Genomic DNA, 19,495 nt, shown 5'->3' with positions numbered 1-19,495 from the left:
TCAACTTTATTTAATTTAATTCATTAAAATAGTATGTGTTATATAAATAGAATCAGAACGTAAAGTGTTTAATGGAGTAGAAATTATAATGGCCAATGAGTTATAACTCAAATGGCATAGTTGTTATATATTCAATTAAGAAGTTGCGGGTTCGAATCCTCTATTTTTGGTAAAAAAAAAAAAAAAGAAAAGAAATCATAATGGTAAGTGAAAATAGTTTTTTTTTTTTTTTTGAAATAAAGATGTATTTTAAGATATTATGGACATGATGGTGTTCACTCAGACTGAAGTGTATGTATGTGCTTCTAATGGACAATGTTAATTAATAAGGATAAGATGTGCTAAAATTTTTCATGCGAATATGTATTAAGATTAGAACTTAGAGAGATTCCACATTTTTATTATGCATGAATAATATAGCATCTGGTGAATGAGATTGATAATTGATAATGACCCTTAGAGCCAAATGGTTGAATTACATCTACATCTCCAAAAGTAGCTAAGTAAATACAATTTACTCTCTAAATATAACCAAATTAAAAAATGGACTAAATAAATTGTTCTTAATATCAAAGCATCTAGTTTGGTTTTTCTGCAATTTCTAAGTCACAACTTTATATTAAGAAAAAATTTAAGCCTTAGCTTCATCATAGATATTCATGAGCCTTTCCATAATACCTGTTAATCACATGACACTGCCACAATACAAAGAATTAATTAGAACTTATCATTTTGACACATAAATTAAGCTGTTATCATTAATATCTAAAACTAACCTTCTTTGATACAGGAGGAGAATCAGGACTTTGAACAGGATAGAATTTGTAAAATCTCATATTCTCAAATGCAACTTTAGTTTCCTCACTCATTTCTTCAATGGCTTTTCTTCTAGCTTCCCTTGCCTTAAAATCAATGACAAAAATCAAGAAACATATGAAGTACGGACACTTCGTTGAGTTGTCGTGTCCGCGTGACACATTTCGGACACGACACTCATCGACACTCGTTCGACACGCGTGTCTGCTGTGTCCAATCGTGTCTTAATAAAAAATAAAAAATTCTTTTCTGGACACACTTGGACACACCTAAATACCATCACGTGTCCAGCCTTATTCTTAATATATATCGTTGAAATGAGTTTAGAAATAATATATATTATTATTTATTAAAACAAAAAATATTTTAGATACTTTTATATAGTTAAAAAAAGACATTAAAAATAGTTAAAAAATTATTTTATATTTTAACAGCAATAAAATATAAAAAATTCATTGTAATTTATCTAAAAAATACTTTATATTCTATATATATGCCGTATCTCCGTGCCTTATAAGTTTTTAAAATTCGAGTATCTACGTGTCCTGTGTTTATGTCCGTGCATCATAGCAAGAAACAAAAAGAAAAAGAAAAACAGATGTGTATGCATATTCAGAAGTCAGAACCAAAGAAAATTCATTATACCTCTTTATTAGCTTTCTTTGCTTCTTGTACTTTTTCCTTCACAAAATCCTATAACAAAAAAGAAAGAGAATCAGCCATTGAAATCAAGTTGAAAAAATTAGTTGAAAAACTTGCATGCATGTATTCCTACCTTGAACTCATCTTTTTGATCTGCTGATAATTCCTCATCTTTTATGAGCTCATCACTGAACTCCTGTGTGGAATATTATTATAAAGCAAGAAATGTCAATGCTTTTCTAGTTTCTACTTAAAAATTTATCTTCTACTTAGAAAGTTGAACCTGACAGAATCATAAACATTAGAAAGTTAATCTGCCTTTACCTCAAGATCATTGAACTTCCAATCAAATGAACAAAAGACCTGCAAAATAAACAAATGTATCTAAACATGTCATGCAAAAATGGGGATCTCAAGCAACACACAAACACTGTTAAAATTTTTAACTAACAATTTGTATAATAACAAGATTTAATTATTCTGTTGGTCCTTATAGTTTTACTGAATTTTCAATTAGGTCCCTATACTTTTTTTTCTTTTCAATTAAGTCTCCATATTATATCAGATTTTGTAATTAAGTCTCTACCGTGACAAAAACATTGGAATTAACATAATATTCTATTAAACAAAACGAATATGCTTAACACTTGACTGCATATTCTGTATAGTTTAACAGAATATTCCGTTAATTCCAATATTTTTATCATGGTAGAGACTTAATTACAAAATTTGATATCGTCTATGAAAATTTGGTGAAACTGAGAACCGGCAGAATAATTAAACCTAATAATAATTACCGGCTTTGGCTCTGTTGGAAATAGTATTTGAACCTCAGTACTTTGTTCAAGTTCATCTTCCTTGAATGGATGGTAGAAATCTTAAAAAAGAATGACAGTTAAAGGAAACAAATTAATCAAATATTCCTTGTTCTATCTGATAGGAAATATACAACATAGTGTGATCAATAATTAAGAAGTTAAGCCTCAAACTAATTACTACTCACATGGCAAGCAATACTCATACTTTTTCACTTGATCCAACTTTAAATGTTTCAAAGCAGCCCTGCATCACATTGAATATATCACACATAAAATCAGAACTTCTCTAATCAATAAAATATTATCATTTTCCAACCTGAATTCTGAAACAAGCTACTGATACTATACTAAGGTATTTGAATCAAAGATGATGGCATACCTCCTTTGGGTGCAACTCAAGATAAATATTTGAGATTTCAATCTGTCAATGTTGAAGAAGGCAAATTCAGGAATAACCAAAAATTTCACAACAATATGAATAAAACAATTCCGAGGGTAGACGAATTAAAATGTGTACCGATCCTCTGAGGGGATGTATGGAATCCAATCCATTTTCATTTGTTTCATGGGAATAATCTCTTCAGTCTCTCTCTGAACAGAGATAATCCCAATTTTATCAGATGGAGGAAAAGGTGACACTACCTGTTTTTTCATAAGAGAATTGGAGCATTTTTAATAATATAGTGAAAACTTCAAGTTTTCTATTATCAAAAGGTGAAAACTCAGGTGAAATCGACTTTATGTGAAATTGATATCTGAGAGCCGTTAGGTGAAAATTTAGTCAAATTAGTCAAATCATCTAACAATCCAACAAACAAACCTCTGTTCCAACAAGGAATACTTCTCTCCACAAATCTTGCTAGAGAATACACATCAACAAATGTTTATTTATCAGTAAATGCATACATGTATATACATATATTAATGCATAAATTGAAGGAGATGATTCATCTGCTATTTGGATTATAACTCTATACCAAATCTACAATCTATCAACAAAGCTGATAATGCAAAGTTACTGAAGAAACATGTAAATAAAATAAAGCAACATTGTAGAAGTAGAAACAAGCAAAGAATGCATACCAAGTTGCGTTTTTCATCGAAGTGCTCGTCATGCAGCTCAGGGTTATCTTCAGATTCTGAAGGTGGTTTTGTGGAATGTTTCTTGGAATGTTGAGGTTCATGCCGCGGTTCTCTCCGCCTCTTAGTTCCTTTCCTTAGTGTAACGTACCGTACAAGGTTGCATTTTGAAAGAGACTGAGAAAATCAATCACTATATATACGTAGTTTATATATTTAAATAAAAAGGCTTTCAAACCTTCATCATAACTTGATTGTGTAATTTAATCGAATAAATTTATTTAATTTTAAGTTTTGCTAAGCTATAAACACTCTTACAATGTGTTGTTGGAACTAAAAGCATAACAAGTTAACAATAAATCAAAAGAAAATGCTAAGAAGAAACAGAAATGAAAGTGCTTAGAGAAATCATTATAGTTTTGTTTAGTGAACTATATCTAAAAAAAAATACCAATCTTGTTGAAAATCATCATGTAGATCAAATATAAAAATGAAGAAGACAAGTATTTAGTTAACTACCAAAAAAACTGAAAAGAAAATCAGAAGTAAAACTGTAGAATACAAATTACTATCAAGAAAAAGAAGCATCTATTATTCTCAATCAACTAGTTATGTTATAATAAGCGAGAAGGTTTTTTGACATATAAGAATAAGTGTAAACAAGATTATTCATAGATTTTTTTCTGAGCAAAGAAAACTGACAAAAAGAGTAAAAATAAAATATAGTATTTATAAAGTACAAGTACATTCAGTGTGTGTTAGCATTTAAATTGTTTTTGCCAAATTAATCACAAACAATAAATCTCATAAACAATGAAACAAGAAGAAAAAGTGAATGAATCTAGATTTAGAGTTCATAATCTTACTTTAAATACAATATAGCGGCCACGGTGCTTTGATGGTGACATGGTATGAAATTAGGGATTTACATGAAATATTAAGAGAATTATTAGTGAAATTAAAGATAATTGAGAGAGAAGAAAAGAATGACTCAAATATTCTGTAATGGTTAATTTACATTTTTACCATTTACTTTTATTGATCATAAAAATTTGAACAATAACAAACTAATGACAAATTAATCACCTATTATCTATCTTAAATATAATAATATTTTTCAAACAAACAAGAAAAAGTAAATATATAAATTTTAAACAAAATCAGTAAATCACAATAAATTTCACAAAATTTTTGACTGAAGTGGGAGAAGAAAGCTAAAGAGGATAGAATAGAACATAGAACTAGTTCACATGCAACTCAGAAACTCAGAACTGAACCGAACCTCGTAGCTCTTAAACTGTGTCAACAATACGAAGATGCCATTGATTCTTTGTCCATGTAAGTCTCTCTGCTTTCCCAATTGGACTTTACCTCTTAGCCATGTCACTGCTTTTCGCAACAATTTCCATAGAAACCCCATGAAACTCCCATATACAGAACGCGATAAATTTTCAATTTTGAGAGCTGCCCATGTTGAATTTTCCTCGATGAGTGAGAAATTTGATGGCTTTTCTAGTAATCAGTCATCTCACGAAGCTCTTGATGGTGAAGGGACCCAAGACCAAGAGCATGCTAAGCTTGAGTTGCGCCACAAGCCTTCACCAACTACTGCAAAAAATGAGGTTGTTAGGGAATCAGAGAGAGGTTCTAAAGAAGATGAAGCTTTGTCGCCATTTTTGAAGTTTTTCAAAGGGAATGGTTCTGTGGAGGAGAGAAAAGAAAATGGTGGGCTGTTAGAAGTTTCTAAGGAAAGAGATGATATGGTTGATGAGAGTGAAGAAGTTAAGAAGGATAATGCTGAGTATTATGAACCAAAACCTGGGGATTTTGTGATAGGAGTTGTTGTTTCGGGTAACGAAAGCAAGCTCAATGTCAATGTGGGTGCAGAATTACTAGCTACAATGTTGACAAAGGAGGTGCTTCCCTTGAATACTAGAGAAATGGAACACTTGCTATTTGATTTGGAAAAGGATGAACAGAATTTTAATGTTCAGGGTAGGATGGGAATTCTGAAGAATGAAGATGCAATCAATGGGATTCCGGTTACACAGGTTGGAACTGTTGTGTTTGCTGAGGTTCTTGGTAGAACACTTACTGATAGGGCTTTGCTTTCTAGCAGAAGGCTCTTCCGCCGCATCGCCTGGCATCGACTGAGGCAGGTTTTTCTCTTTCCGACATGCCCCATAAAATGCTTAATATATAGTTCATTGGAAATTTATAGAATTTGTAAGTTGGATGTGATCATTCTCTTTTGGCTAGTTAATTGGAAACTAGGTAGCATGGACATGACACTAACAGATGAAAATGGCAAATTCTGAAGATCATGACCTGAATTTAGAATACAACTTATAAATATATCTATGGAAAGAAACAGCCATATTGATACAAAATTTATTTTGAAAAAATTAAAGTAGAAGTTGAAGGATATAGGCTAGGAGTATCTGTCACCAATACCGCAAACCATTTTTTAATTTTATGCTTCCTAGGCTGATAATGTTGGAATTCTTTCCCTAGTATCATCCATGTTAAAATGTCAAGAAAGATATCCGAGAGCAGAAGTTTACCTGAATTTGACTGATCTTTTGGTTATTGATCCAAAAAGGCCCAAACTGATATATATGTTAGAATATAAAATAGCTAATATGATTATACTTATTTATATACATGTATATAGCCTACAAAATAGACAAGGAAATAAATTTTCCTAACGGGGTATTATTTCATGCTGAGAGTTAGAAAAAAATTTTGCATGTATGCTTTAGTTATAGTCAGTAAGGAACTACAAATAATGGCAAATATAATCCTTTCTTTCATTTGAGAATCACATTTTCCAATCTTAATCTTTTGGGCAGATAAAACAGTATGGCGAACCTATAGAGGTTAGAATCACAGAGTGGAATACCAGGGGCCTGCTAACAAGGATTGAGGTCTGTGCTATCAAACTTAATCTTCATGTTTATGTAACACTCGAGTAAATGTTTATATCCTCTTGAATTTCGATATGCAGGGCTTGCGGGCTTTCCTACCTAAAGCTGAGCTTATGAAAAGAGTAAATAATGTTAGTGAATTAAAAGAAAATGTGAGTTGCAGCCCTGAACTTCTCTCCAAAACAGGAAAAATTTTCTTGTTTTGCATCAATTACTTATCTAAACCATCTTTGTTCCATGTCATGAATATTGACACAAGTATCTAACACAGCTCTCCTCTTTTAGCTTGCCTTCGAGTCTTTGTCGTTCTTACATCTGTTAAATAATATTAATAACAATGATCTAGGTGGGACGATGTATATATGTACAAATTACTCAAGTAGATGAAGCCACAACCAATTTGGTACTTAGTGAGAGGGAAGCTTGGGTCAGTACTCAAAATCTTTTCGTTACCATTTTTTCTGCTTAGCTTTAACATTTAAATGTTGGATTTATTTTATTTTCCGGTGCTGTTCAATGAAAATGATGCTGCAGGAAAAGATATACCTTCAAGAAGGAACACTTCTAGAAGGTACTGTGAACAAGATCCTTCCTTATGGAGCCCAAATAAGGATAGGAGAAACAAATAGATGGTGAGTGATAGGTTGGATAACATAGCTGTTATTCTTTAGTCATTAGGGGAAAATGCTAATTCTTTTAGCTACTTCATGAATTTAAATTGTTAGGTTGAGATTATCAAAACTGTGTGTATGTTAAATTGTTTGTTGGATTCCTTTCAGTGGATTGCTGCATGTTTCAAATATCACTCGAGCCGAGATTAGTTCTGTTAGTGACATACTTTCTGTTGATGAGAAGTTGAAAGTTCTGGTGGTGAAGTCAACGGCTCCTGATAAAATCTCCTTGAGGTAATTAAAATTGAAGTTCTCCTCCCAATATACTACTAGACATAAACTCCTTACATAATTAGGCATCCATCATAAACAAGCTTTTAAAAGAGGGAGAAAACAAAATAGGGTAAGTAAAAAATATCATATATTTTCCCTGGTATTTCTTCTTAGTCATGTTTTTCACCGAGGTTTCTTGCAAGTTAAGGTTAGCATCTTCGAGCTCACTTTGCTCTTTCATCTTTATCTTTAGATATGATATGTGCAATTGGTTGCAACAAAGGTTGAGTTGAAGGAACCTCAATAGACCACAACATAGTGGTAAAAATAAAAATGCTGGTGATGACAATTTGTCTTTCTATCATGCAGCATTGCAGACCTTGAAAGTGAACCTGGCCTATTTCTCTCAGATAAACAGGTACTTATTTTGTTTATGTATTCTTTTCCTTATTGGTTGAGTTCTTTTATGGTGCAAGAGAGATTGATCTTGAGATATGATTTTTTCTTCTTTCACAGAGAGTGTTTTTGGAGGCTGATATGATGGCAAAGAAATACAAAGAGAACATACATCACAATCATCATATCATCCAAGAATCAGAGCCCCTCCCAAATAGTGTCCTCCCTTTTGAGAATGAAACACTTTATGCCAACTGGAAGTGGGTCAGGTTTGAGAAATAATAATGAAAACTAGCTCACCTTCAAAGCATAGTTATTGATAGGCATGCTCAATCGTATTAATGATGGACCTTAAGCAAGCACGCCATTTTCAATGGCAGTGTAACAGAGACACTTTTCCTTACAACAAAGCATCATGGGCCCCAATTTAAGAGGCTTCTGACGCAGCCCTGAACCGCTTAAATTTCTCCGAATTTCTTGCCCTAGCTTTTCGGCTTATCATTTTATGATTTATTTTTCCAAACCATATGTAAATTTTGATGAGTGTAATTACATTTGTATACCAGAAATGATCGTGATTGCATTTATTAACTTTGAACATTGATGCTTCTTTGATCATATTGAGCAGGTTAAAATACCACTAGTAATAAGTAATAACTAATTAGTAATTAGAGTTGGAAAAGACGTGAAATCAAAACAATGTATATCCAAAAACCTTTGTTTATAATTTTTATCTATTTTCTCGACTGCACCCTTGCAAGTTTCCCCACAACACCGACAAATACATATATAGAATTGGAAATAAGACTCGAAAACTCCCAAACCCCGAAAGTACCAACCCTCAATAATCCAAATCTGACCCAAACTTCCCCAGCAACAAAGACTCAACAATGGACACATCCTGTTCAATAGCATCACCCTGACACAACCCTGACCTGACCTGACCTCAAGACTACGATGCATGAGGGGAATATCCCAAAAAACGGCGGCAGAAAAAGGTCAACAACCTAACTTTCATGTTGCCTAGCAAGGAAATGTGAATCAATGATATGATTCAAGAAGAGGGACTGGGCTCTTCGTCCTTTTTCTCTGATTCTGTCTCGTTTTTCTTCTCAGCTGATGCAGGTTCGGGTTCTGCAGTTTTTTCTTCAGATTCCTTTTCAGGTTTCTTTTCTTCACCTTCTTTCCCTTCAACACTCAATTTCTGAAGGAGACCGGCAGTATCAGATGCATCCGCATTTTCGGCTTTGCTTTGGGACTCGGCAATTTCTTGGAATGTTTCCATGAATGATTTGCAATCTAACAGAAGGACATAAAAACAAAAACAGTTAAACAATGCAATAAAACCATGTCCAAAATAGTAAACTAGTAAAGCAGAGAGTAACAATGTTATTTGTTGTCTGATGCAAAGTGCCCTCATACAAGGGCCATCTTAGTCACAAACAGTAGGCATCTTGCCCAAACAATTTCAAAAGGAATGGACGGCCATCTACCTTAATATCAACAAAAAGAAATTGACACTCATAAGCATTGAGGTACGTGCATTGAAATGGTATGAAGCTCTAATAAACCAAAGATCCTTCCAGGTCACAAGGAATCCTCACACCCTATGCAGGTAAAGTAGTAATGCTAAATATAAATAGCAACACAAAAGTCAGCGAATAGCAGGCATTTTGCTGTCCTATCATAACACTATCTCAGAAAAGATGCTCACATATACGTGAGTGTATTTCAAGGAGTTACTACAAAAGATGCATACTAAAATTTGACAAACACAACTTAGAATATTAGAATTCTGTGCCCGCGTCAATAACAAAATATTATAATTGAACACTGAATCAAAGTTTTGACTATTGATTAAAACCTACAGCTACAAAGTAGGTTCATAAAATACAACTAAAAAAAAAAGGCATACTTACTTTCAATCGATGGAAACCGAATGCAGAAAAGCTCATCTTTCAATTCACCATCGGCGAAGTCTCTGGCATGCCAAACACATGATTTCTCGTTCCCGGAGTGCTCCTGCACACTCATCGAAGGTAGGACTACAAAATTCCAACAATAAACCGGTCGAAATTCAGATTACGGTGGGAAAGAAGAGCAAATAAATAAATAAAAGATGATCGAAGAGAAAAAGGAGCAACTTACTCAAATGATTGGCGCAGATCTTGAGCGTCTTAGATTGCCTCATGAGGAGGCGAACCTTTCCAGTTTCCTTGTGCTTCAGGAACTTCACTGTTCCAGCACCTCGCTCCTTCCATTGATTCCCGTCCTTATCGAATCGATATAGCTTGGATTTACTGCAAAACAAAATTAATTTAAGAAAACAAAAATTCAGTTAATGAATCGATAAAACTCTCAAAAGGTAAAAACACTGTTGAAATGCTTACAGATCGAGAATAGCATCTTCGTTTTCTTCGCCAGTGGAGACGGCGACCTCTTCGAGTCTGACGATCGGAGCTACCTGAGCTCCGGTGTCCTCGTCCTCGCCGGCGGGAGCCTCCTCCTCTTCGCGGTGCTCGGCTTCGGTGTTCGACATGCTGAGATTTTTCAGAGAGAGAGAGAGAGAGAGAGAGCGCTAGGGTTTAGGTAAACAGGGTACAGCGAAAAATTGCTTAAATTATAAGCAGACTTTTGGGTTGACGGTTGGATGGTTGGCACGTTATACACATCACGATATTGATTTCCCTAACTGACGGTTGCGATCTGCTTCTATATTTTTTTTTTCGCATAAAAAATTAATGTTCTGGGTTGGGTTAGCCTTACAACTAGGCCTGGTTTAGCTTTTAAGATTGGATCTCATACATGGGCCCAAAAGATAAGAAGAGTAATGTAATTGTTGTGACAATATATTGCACTTGCTTGCTACACTGATTACCAAAAACAGAAAAATATTGCCCTTTTTACCAAAAAGTACTTATGCAAAGTGATTATGAGCAAGTGAGCCACTATCACTTTTGTTAGGAAAGATTTGAGTAGTGAAATTTCTAATTATAAAATTAGCCAGGTTAGTTATACAATAAAATCATCCACGAGAATATAATATATATTAAAAATAAATTAAACAATATATATATATATATATATATATATATATTTATATATAAATATATAGTATTTCTTTATCATTATTTTATTTATTTGGTGTAATCTCTCAGAAATTAGACAAAATTATTGGATAACCAGTTAATAATCACATTCTAGATATAAACAATTAATTTCTTAGGATTTTTCATTTATATTAAGTAGTAATAAGAGAATTTAGTATTTAATTTACAATAAAATTCTACAACTAAGTGATAATCCTAACTAATTCTAATTAATTTTTATTATTTTTTATTTTTTCTGATGCCATCATTAAATAATTTCAGTTTATTTCTTAATTTATTTGATGTTTATTTGGATCCATAATTGAATTCAATGTATTTTTTATTGATGTTGAGTCTTTTTTACTACTTGTTAAAATCTAAACTAATTTCGATTTATGTGCAAATTAATTGATTGACCAAATTTTTTATTTGTGAAATAATTAATTTCGTTTCATATTCTTAGTTTAATTGATACTAATAGGAACTCTGATACCATAATAAAATTGAATAAAATTAAGAGAATACGTAATAAAATTGAGAAAGTACGTAAAAAAATTTGTGTATTTTTTATTCAAATTAAAAATAAAAAATTTATTAATTATATATATACACAAAAATAAAATAAACTAATAAAATTTTGAATTTTAAACTACGCTAACAAACTAATAGAAATTGTGAACCCCAAAAATAAAAGAAGGCCAAATCATGAATTAACATGCATTTAATGATCACTAATATTTATAATAATTTTAAAGACAATAATAAATACACAACAACAATTTAGCAAATAAACAGAAAACAAAACCTAAATAAAAAATCTAACCAATTAAATCGCAACAACTTAATTATTTAGCAAATTAAAACAACAATAGCTCAACAATTTAGCAAATTATCAACTTAATAAATTCAAGAAAAAAAAATCACAACAAAAACAAAAAAAATAAAAATAACACAACAACAACAAGATCAATTAACAAATTAACAAGTTCACAATAACAACTAAAATTTATCAGAAGGACACTAATACAGGTAAAATCATCATGCTAATATGTTTTTTTGCAAAGATGCTATTTGTACAGCTAAAATTTTCTAATTACTAAGATCCAATTATTCTAATTTCATATGCAATCAATTACTAAATTTCTAAAAGTTAGAAATTATAAAACCAACCAAAAATATAGTTTAAATAATTGCTTATTGTAATAGAAAGTTGAGGAAGATATTAATAGTGAAAATAAATTGTTTGAATTGATTGTTTTAACCATATATGGTCATCAGCAGACAAGTTTTAATACCATAATAAAATTGATTAATTAAGAGAGTACGTTATAAAATTGAGAGTACGTAAAAAAAATTTTATTTTTTTTTTCTTTTTAAATTTTAAACTATTCTAAGTTTGTATCTGCAATAAAAATGAATCAAATTTTGTTCACGTAAATATCTGTTGCTTTTGTACACACCCAACTGTTCATGCACGATTGGCAGGTACCAAAATCGTGGTGCTCCTTCTAAGAATAGTTGTGCGCATAAATGTAAGGCCAATGCTACCATGCTGAAGTGAAAAAATTTCAACATGTATTGAAATGAGGTGGATACCTCTTATGAAAGACGCGTGGTCGTGTTGATATGATAGAAGGAGACACGGACTGACTAGCATTAATAGGACGCAGAAATTTGTCCAGTGTTATGAGGCAATTAGATGAAAAACTATGTTTAAATTAACTGCTTAATCATTCTCTTAGGCTATGTTTGGTTGGAAGGAAAGAAATAGAGAGGAAAGAAATAGGAAGGAAAGAAAGGAAAGGAAAGAAATTGAGTGGATTTTTATTTTCTTTAAATGTGTTTGGATGAAAGGAAAATAAGAAGGAAAGAAATGGTATATAAAGACATGTTTACCCTTATATTATAAAATATATTGAAAAAAGTAAAGGGGTAATATTGGAAGTAGAGAGAGAGAATTAGTTTTCTCTCTATTTTCTCTCCATTGTTGGAGGGAAAAAAAATTAGTGGACCCCACCAATATTTTTCCATCCATTTTCCTTCCTCTCCCATTTCTCTCCTCAACCAAACAAGAGAAAATAACCATTTTCCTTCCAATTTCTTTCCCTTCCTTTTCTTTCCTCTCATTTTCATCTCAAACAAACACACCATTAATTTTGGAAAGAGTTGGGTTGGTATTTATTTATGCAGTTGGGCTTTTTTTGCTAAATCCATGAATTGGACTAATATTGTATGGGAATGATCCAAATTAACCCATAGTCATATATATAATAAATAACTTAGCTGTTCGAAAAAAAAAAAAAAGAGAAAAAGTTAGCTCATAAATTGTAGAGGGAAAAAACGACTTAGTTGATAAATTATTGTTTAATAATCAGTGGTTGCATTACATTGAAATAAATTAAATAATTTATTCTTCAAAATATTAATCTGTTAACAATAATTTATTTCAGTTAACCAAATAGTAACATTGTCAGTCATTTAATCAAATAGGGACTAATTTATTTTATTTTTAAATCACAAAATCAATTTTTTTACAATATTAAATTTTAAATAATTTAATTTATAGTCAATATTTTCAATATAACCTTAATATTCACCAATTTAATAAAGGAAAATTTTTTTTGATAATCAAATACACATGACTAACAATATTAGCATATTACATGCTATCCCGTCCCAACAAGCAATGGAAACATAGGCTGTAGGTCCAGTATATGGATTTTGTTATGATGTGGGACGGATTTTTTGGTTCGATTTTTCGGTAGTTAAAATTATGAGTTAAAGTTTTTGCGAGTTGGATAGAGAAGAAAAGTTTTAGTAAAAAAGCCCAATAATTATAAAAGTAGAAAACAAAAATACAATGGTAGTTGCTAGTAATTGGTTAATTTAGAAAGAAAAATATATAAGCAAATTCGAAAAAGTAAAATAAAAAAGAAAATATGTAACAAAAAAAAACTTAGTTAGAAAAATTATGATTAGAATTTAGAATATTGTTCAGAGTAAGTGTAATTATGATAATTTGAAAATTGATAAGATTTAAGAATTGAAAAAATTAGAAAATGAGAACTTTAGTTTGAAGAAAGAATTGTTTCAATTAAAATATAAGTAGATGTTTATTAAACCAACTAGGAATGATAAAAAAGTAGCTACGTATTTTTAGAGACGATAATAATAGTTGTCATTGTTAAGTATGAGTTAATATTTTTCTAATTTATAATTGTATGTAATATATAAATAAACTGTTTGAATCCCAATTAAAGTATGAATAGACTAATAAATCGTAGAACTGCTCACTCTATCAGTTCATTTAGTGGTTCGATTTTTGCAACCTTGTATAAAAGGGATATTAAAATATGCTCATACATTGCGAATAAATTGAACGACAAAGTGTGTGTTTGGGTTAGAGTTGGTTAAACTGGAATTTGAAAGAAAATGATTTTGTAAAATTGATTTTGAATAGAAGTGAGTTTGTGCCAACATAATTATGTTTGGCAATTCTATATTAAAATTGATTTTGATAAAATGAAATTGTTTGTATAATATTGGTTAATATCACTTTTAGATAGATAATTAGTTAATTACTAAAAAAATATAATATTATTTTTAAGTATATTTAATCTTTTTTTATACTTCTTTTAGTATATTTTTTATATAATATTTCTTATAAAATTATATATTAGTTTGTTATAATTTTTTGATTAAAAGTTAATATTTATTTGTTAAATTAAAAATAACATATAAAATAATGTATTTTTTCGGTTTCTATGAATACTCTCAATAATCCTAACTTGTTTACTGTTTTGGATTCTAGCTTTTTACTAATTATGTTTTTATTTTTGTTTATGATTAATTTCTTAATTGATTTATCAATTTCAATAGAAACAATAATACATATTATAACAAATTATAATAATAAACGATGAACAAGAATTATAATAATAAATTTTAGAATGTCAAACAAAAAAAATATTGTATAATTTTTTTAATATTCTCAGTATTTATTTATTTAAGAATATTATTATTATTATTATTATTATTATTATTATTATTATTATTGTTGGGACTAAGGTCAGAGAGCAATATAGCATCCGAATCTATTTTTCTTCAACGAATAACACACCTTCAAAAAAAATTTTGGGCTTCAAATCAAATTGGCCCAAATATTTAACCACACTAATTAACATAATCTACTACCTAACTTATTAATCACTTTGACAACTTAAAGCCTGTTGTCTCTCTGCTTCCGTCAGATATGTTTTGTCCTGGGAAACATGTTTACACGCGTCTAATATCCATCCATTCCACCTTGTTTCAGCATGAAAAGAAAATTCTTCATTTCATCACCGTAACACTGCCCTAAATGTAAATGTAAAAATTTTTGCTGCCACTACACTGACCTAGGTGCTGCCGCCTAGAACTAGGGTGTGATGCTAATTGTTCATTGGGAATAATCCGTATAACTGACGTTATTCGTTTGTTAGTTAGTTTTTTGCTATACATGGTGCATTTTTTATATTTTGGTGATTCTTGTTGGTGATTCATGTACTCTGATATTAGTTTGCTTACTTCAATAAAATTCATCGAGAATAGTGTTCTTTGTTATGCATAGTGCATTTTTTATATTTTGTGATTCTTGTTGGTGACTTATGATATTGGTTTGCTTACTTCAATAAAATTCATCAAGAGAACAGTGTACCTCCTCTAATTCTCATTCTATCATTCTCTATTTCCTTATTCAATAAAGAGCAATTTATCTTTTGGAACTAGTGTTACTTTAGGAATGTCATTATCTAATTTTATTACATTCAATGTTTTACTTTTACTGTGTGAACGTTTTTGTGTATGTCTATCTAATTTTGCTTCTAATGGTAATTGATCAACTGATTATTTATTAATTAGTTTTATAAAATAATTGTTGTATTTTCCTGAAATGAATATATGGCAACTTATTCCTGCAATAGTGACAAAGATTAGTAAACTAAGTAGCAACATACCTTTTAAGTGTTCCTAATTACGCACATTACTATTTCTGTGGAAAAGTGATTAAACCATTCAATTAAAGCCTTTTGTTATAAATAATTACTTTTAGTTCTAATACTTCTTGTTACGAGTGAGAGTACTCTTGGAGTACCGTGTGAGAGAATAATGGGTGAGGGAGGAGAGTCCGGTGAGAGCAGGGGAGAAGGTCCGAGGGCAGCACACGGTGAGAATGAGCATTTCAAGGAGAATAAGGGGGAGAGCATGGGGAGGGTTGCGCCACGTGCTATGGAGGATTCGCGTAAGGGTAGTTATAGTGGGATTCAGAGGATATCTTTTCGCGATAAGGTTATTGGTTCTTCACAAGCAGCGGGACAACGCAGAGTAGATGGGTTAGAAGGGGACGTCTTAGCAATGGTAACAGGGAAGCAAGGTTACCCCAAGCCGCCAACAGTAACTTTCACCGACGAAGCCAGGATTTCTCTTTCAGAGCCTTACAACGAAGCTATTGTGATTAAAGTTCTGGGAAAACACTTCAGTTATATGGCCTTGGTTCATAAACTGAAGGGGATATGGAGACTCAAGGGTGGCTACGAGGTTCTCGACGTGGGCTTTGGTTATTTCCTAGTCAAGTTTGATCACAACGAGGACAGAGAGAAGGTCCTGTTAGGACGTCCATGGTTGATATTAGGCCATCGCGGTTAAGCCGTGGTCGTCAGATTTTAGACCATGCGAAGACTCTTTTGGGGATACGATGGTCTGGGTAAGAATTGCTGGATTAAGCATATGGTACTATCATGAGAGAGCTATAATGCGAATTGCTTTGCTATGGTAAACCCATAAAGATGATTTAGCGACTAAATCGGCAGAAAGCTTGTGCCTGCGTTCAAGTGAATCTTGGATTACCGGTTGTTCGGAAGATTATTGTTGGCTATGAATATGATGTGTGAGAAGTGCAACTATTTCGGCCATACCGCAGTCCCATGCAAGGGAGAGGCAGTAGATGTTAAGTCCGGGGATGAGACTCGCAGTGATGAGGCGGTGAGGAAGGCAACGGATCTGAGTGGCTAGCACTTAGGAAACCAAATGGAGAAAGATTTTGAATTTGGTAACAATCCCAATTTGTCCGCGTCAGTTACGGATTATGTGGAGAAGATGAGGTTACATTGCATGGCAAGGAGGCTAAAAATGGGCACGTGATAGAGGAGGAAGGGTGGACTAAAGTAATAGCTAAGGGAAAAGAAAAATTGGTCTTTTCAAAAGTAGCCCAAAATGGTTCATTGGAAAAGAAGCACTTGGTTTCTACAAAGAAGATTGGGCTAAGCTCAGGTAAAGTCCCAGTCATAAAGAAAGGAGAGAAGGCTTTGATGGGCCATGGGGCAAGTATTGGGTCTTCCAAGTTCAGGAAGCACCATGCTCCAATGCTTGGCAAAGGAAAAAATCAGGGTGCCAATCTCATACCCGCTGTAGCGACCTTCACTCTTATAATCAAGAACGGCCATAAGAGGCTGAGACCGGCATCTCTCCAAAGTTCGCCGGTGACGCTGAGCAATGATGGCGGAGTGGGTCAGCAGCAACGGATTTCACCTTCTACGTCACCTAATGCGATAGGGAGTGCTCCAGAACAAGTGTTGGGAATGGAGAAGCAGGACTCTCAAAAAAATTCTGGCGGCCCGTCTACTTCTTCATAAAGGTCCTCGCCTGAGGTTGGTGCCTTTTTTGATAATTTAGTTTTATGGATAATATAGATATCAATTTTCTTTCCTGGAATATTAGAGGGGCTTCTAACAAATTGGCCCGAGTTCACTGCAAAGAGTTAGTTAGCAAATATCATCCAACTTTTTTTATTATTCTGGAAACTCATGTACCCTTTGAGCGTTTGAAATATTTCTGGAGCAAGCTTGGTTATCGGGATGTTGGTGTTGTAGAGGCAAGTGGTCATAGTGGAGGAATTTGGATTTTATGTTCTAATCCTTCAATATTAGTGAAAGTTTTAGATGCAGTTGATCAGTGTATTAGCCTTGAGATTCAGATGGATGATTTTTCTAGTTTTTGTAGTGTTGTGTATGCTAATCCTCATGTTCATCGACGTATGAGGTTATGGAATGATTTGATCAGGGTCTCTAATATGATTCAAGGCCATTGGATTGTGCTAGGTGATTTTAATGATATTCTAATGCAGAATGAGGTGAGAGGAGGTTCCTTTTATAATGCAAGATCGAAAAAGTTTGCCGAAATCTTGGCTGAATGTAATTTGTTTGATATGGGGGCTATTGGGAGAAATTTTACTTTGTTTCGAAAGGTGAAAGGTGGGCTGCAGGTAGCAAAAAAATTGGATAGAGCGGTGATCAATCAAGAGTGGTGCCTTTTATTCCCGGAGGCATATAATGAGGTGTTAGCGCGTCTTCATTCTTATCATTGCCCCTTGCTCATTAGATGCAAGAAGGAGGGGACTGCTAAGAAAGGTAACCGTCCTTTTCGATTCCAGGCTGCTTGGTTAACCCACCCCCTCTTTCGGGATGTTGTTCATACAGCTTGGAGTAAAGGAGCCCCAGATGTTATTAAGAGTTTTCTTGAAGTCCAAAAGGATGCGCTTAATTTCAATAAAGAGATTTTTGGAAATGTGTTTGTTAAAAAGAGGGAGCTTGAAAGACAACTAAATGATATTCAAGTGTCTCTGGAAAGATGGGAAGACCCGGAGCAGCGGATTAAAGAGCAAGGTTTGCATGAGGAGCTGAACTCTATCCTCCTCCAAGAAGAGCTAATGTGGTACCAAAAATCTAGAAAAAAGTGGATTAGATGTGGAGACCGAAATACTAAATTTTTCCATCTTCAAACGATAATCAGGCGAAAAAGGAACAAGATTCATGGATTGTTTCTTGAAGATGGCACTTGGTCTTCTGAGGCGACGGTTTTGGAATCGGAAATAAACTCTTTCTTTCAAAAACTTTTCTCTACAAGGGAGGCAGTTAACTTGGATGCCATGGGGGAATTCCCTTGTCCTTCTCTTAGTAGAGAGGCCTGCCAAAAGCTTGTTGAACCAGTAGCTCTCGAAGAGGTGAAAAGAGCTGTGTTCGGCATGAATTCTTTCAAGGCTCCGGGTCCAGATGGATTTCAAGCTCTCTTTTATAAAGAATTTTGGGAATCTCTTAGCAGATGTGTGGGGTCAAAAACTTTCTCTACAAGGAGGCATTAACTTGGATGCCATGGGGGAATTCCCTTGTCCTTCTCTTAGTAGAGAGGCCTGCCAAAAGCTTGTTGAACCAGTAGCTCTCGAAGAGGTGAAAGAGCTGTGTTCGGCATGAATTCTTTCAAGGCTCCGGGTCCAGATGGATTTCAAGCTCTCTTTTATAAGAATTTTGGGAATCTCTTAGCAGTGATGTGTGGGGTTTAGTGAAGAAAGCCTTTGCAGGTGAGAATCAGTGCGGCTGTGTTTGACACATTCATTGTTATGATCCCCAAAGTTGAAGCTCCGTCTTACCTGAAGATTTTCGTCCTATTAGTTTATGTAATGTGATTTACAAAATTATTATAAAAGTCCTTGTTAATAGGTTTTGTCCTTTCCTTTCTGAGATCATTGGATCGCTTCAGGGTGGTTTTATTCCAGGAGAGGAACAACGGAGAATATAATAATTGCGCAAGAAATAATGCATTTCATGAGGAAAACCAAGTCGAAGAAGGGTTCTATGGCATTTAAGATTGATCTTGAAAAAGCCTATGACAGAGTAGACTGGAGATTCCTTGAAACTTCCTTGATCAAATTTGGTTTTCCTGGCTACTATTAATCTTATCATGGCTTGTGTGACTTCGTCCTCTTTGTCTATGCTGTGGAATGGTAATAGGCTTCAAAGCTTTAAACCCATGAG

General features: G+C 33.1%; 3 protein-coding genes across 4 annotated transcripts; 1 reads left to right on the top strand and 2 right to left on the bottom strand.

The window, feature by feature from the left end:
* Positions 1–618: 618 nt before the first annotated feature.
* LOC130979134 (protein HEAT INTOLERANT 4-like) lies at positions 619–4,272 on the bottom strand. Its single transcript, XM_057902495.1, has 11 exons — positions 4,223–4,272; positions 3,360–3,533; positions 2,788–2,918; positions 2,656–2,709; positions 2,462–2,520; positions 2,256–2,335; positions 1,783–1,821; positions 1,592–1,654; positions 1,462–1,509; positions 777–902; positions 619–695 (listed from the first exon to the last, which is right to left on the bottom strand). The coding sequence occupies exons 1-11, from the start codon at positions 4,262–4,264 to the stop codon at positions 648–650; spliced, it is 864 nt and encodes a 287-aa protein (XP_057758478.1). The 5' UTR covers positions 4,265–4,272; the 3' UTR covers positions 619–647.
* Positions 4,273–4,583: 311 nt separating this feature from the next.
* On the top strand, positions 4,584–8,136 carry LOC130982021 (protein PIGMENT DEFECTIVE 338, chloroplastic-like). Of its 2 annotated transcripts, XM_057905837.1 has the most exons (8): positions 4,584–5,515; positions 6,209–6,283; positions 6,364–6,435; positions 6,630–6,710; positions 6,818–6,915; positions 7,063–7,188; positions 7,537–7,585; positions 7,684–8,136. In XM_057905837.1, exons 1-8 carry the CDS (start codon positions 4,673–4,675, stop codon positions 7,843–7,845), a joined length of 1,506 nt encoding a protein of 501 aa, XP_057761820.1. In that variant the 5' UTR covers positions 4,584–4,672; the 3' UTR covers positions 7,846–8,136. The 2 variants fall into 2 exon arrangements, with proteins under 2 accessions (XP_057761820.1, XP_057761821.1); XM_057905838.1 differs by lacking the exon at positions 7,684–8,136 and having other exon boundaries at positions 7,421–7,583.
* A 109-nt stretch (positions 8,137–8,245) lies between these two features.
* LOC130982022 (ran-binding protein 1 homolog b-like) lies at positions 8,246–10,184 on the bottom strand. The gene is made up of 4 exons (XM_057905839.1): positions 9,954–10,184; positions 9,712–9,863; positions 9,483–9,608; positions 8,246–8,862 (listed from the first exon to the last, which is right to left on the bottom strand). The coding sequence occupies exons 1-4, from the start codon at positions 10,100–10,102 to the stop codon at positions 8,618–8,620; spliced, it is 672 nt and encodes a 223-aa protein (XP_057761822.1). The 5' UTR covers positions 10,103–10,184; the 3' UTR covers positions 8,246–8,617.
* Positions 10,185–19,495: the final 9,311 nt, after the last annotated feature.

The sequence above is a fragment of the Arachis stenosperma genome, chromosome 5 (assembly GCF_014773155.1).
Source record: "Arachis stenosperma cultivar V10309 chromosome 5, arast.V10309.gnm1.PFL2, whole genome shotgun sequence".
Classification (NCBI taxonomy): domain Eukaryota; kingdom Viridiplantae; phylum Streptophyta; class Magnoliopsida; order Fabales; family Fabaceae; genus Arachis; species Arachis stenosperma.
This window is presented reverse-complemented; position numbering and strand designations above follow the sequence as displayed.

Coding starts and splice junctions, on each gene's coding strand:
- LOC130979134 (XM_057902495.1), bottom strand. CDS start 4,264: ATGTCACCATCAAAGCACCGTGGCCGCTATATTGTATTTAAA. Junction 2,336..2,461: donor GTATGAGTATTGCTTGCCAT/GTGAGTAGTAAT, acceptor TTCTTTTTTAAG/ATTTCTACCATCCATTCAAG. Junction 1,822..2,255: donor TTCCAACAGAGCCAAAGCCG/GTAATTATTATT, acceptor TTTATTTTGCAG/GTCTTTTGTTCATTTGATTG.
- LOC130982021 (XM_057905837.1), top strand. CDS start 4,673: ATGCCATTGATTCTTTGTCCATGTAAGTCTCTCTGCTTTCCCAATTGG. Junction 7,189..7,536: donor CCTGATAAAATCTCCTTGAG/GTAATTAAAATT, acceptor TCTATCATGCAG/CATTGCAGACCTTGAAAGTG. Junction 7,586..7,683: donor TATTTCTCTCAGATAAACAG/GTACTTATTTTG, acceptor CTTCTTTCACAG/AGAGTGTTTTTGGAGGCTGA.
- LOC130982022 (XM_057905839.1), bottom strand. CDS start 10,102: ATGTCGAACACCGAAGCCGAGCACCGCGAAGAGGAGGAGGCTCCCGCC. Junction 9,609..9,711: donor GATCTGCGCCAATCATTTGA/GTAAGTTGCTCC, acceptor GGAATTTTGTAG/TCCTACCTTCGATGAGTGTG. Junction 8,863..9,482: donor TCGGTTTCCATCGATTGAAA/GTAAGTATGCCT, acceptor TCCTTCTGTTAG/ATTGCAAATCATTCATGGAA.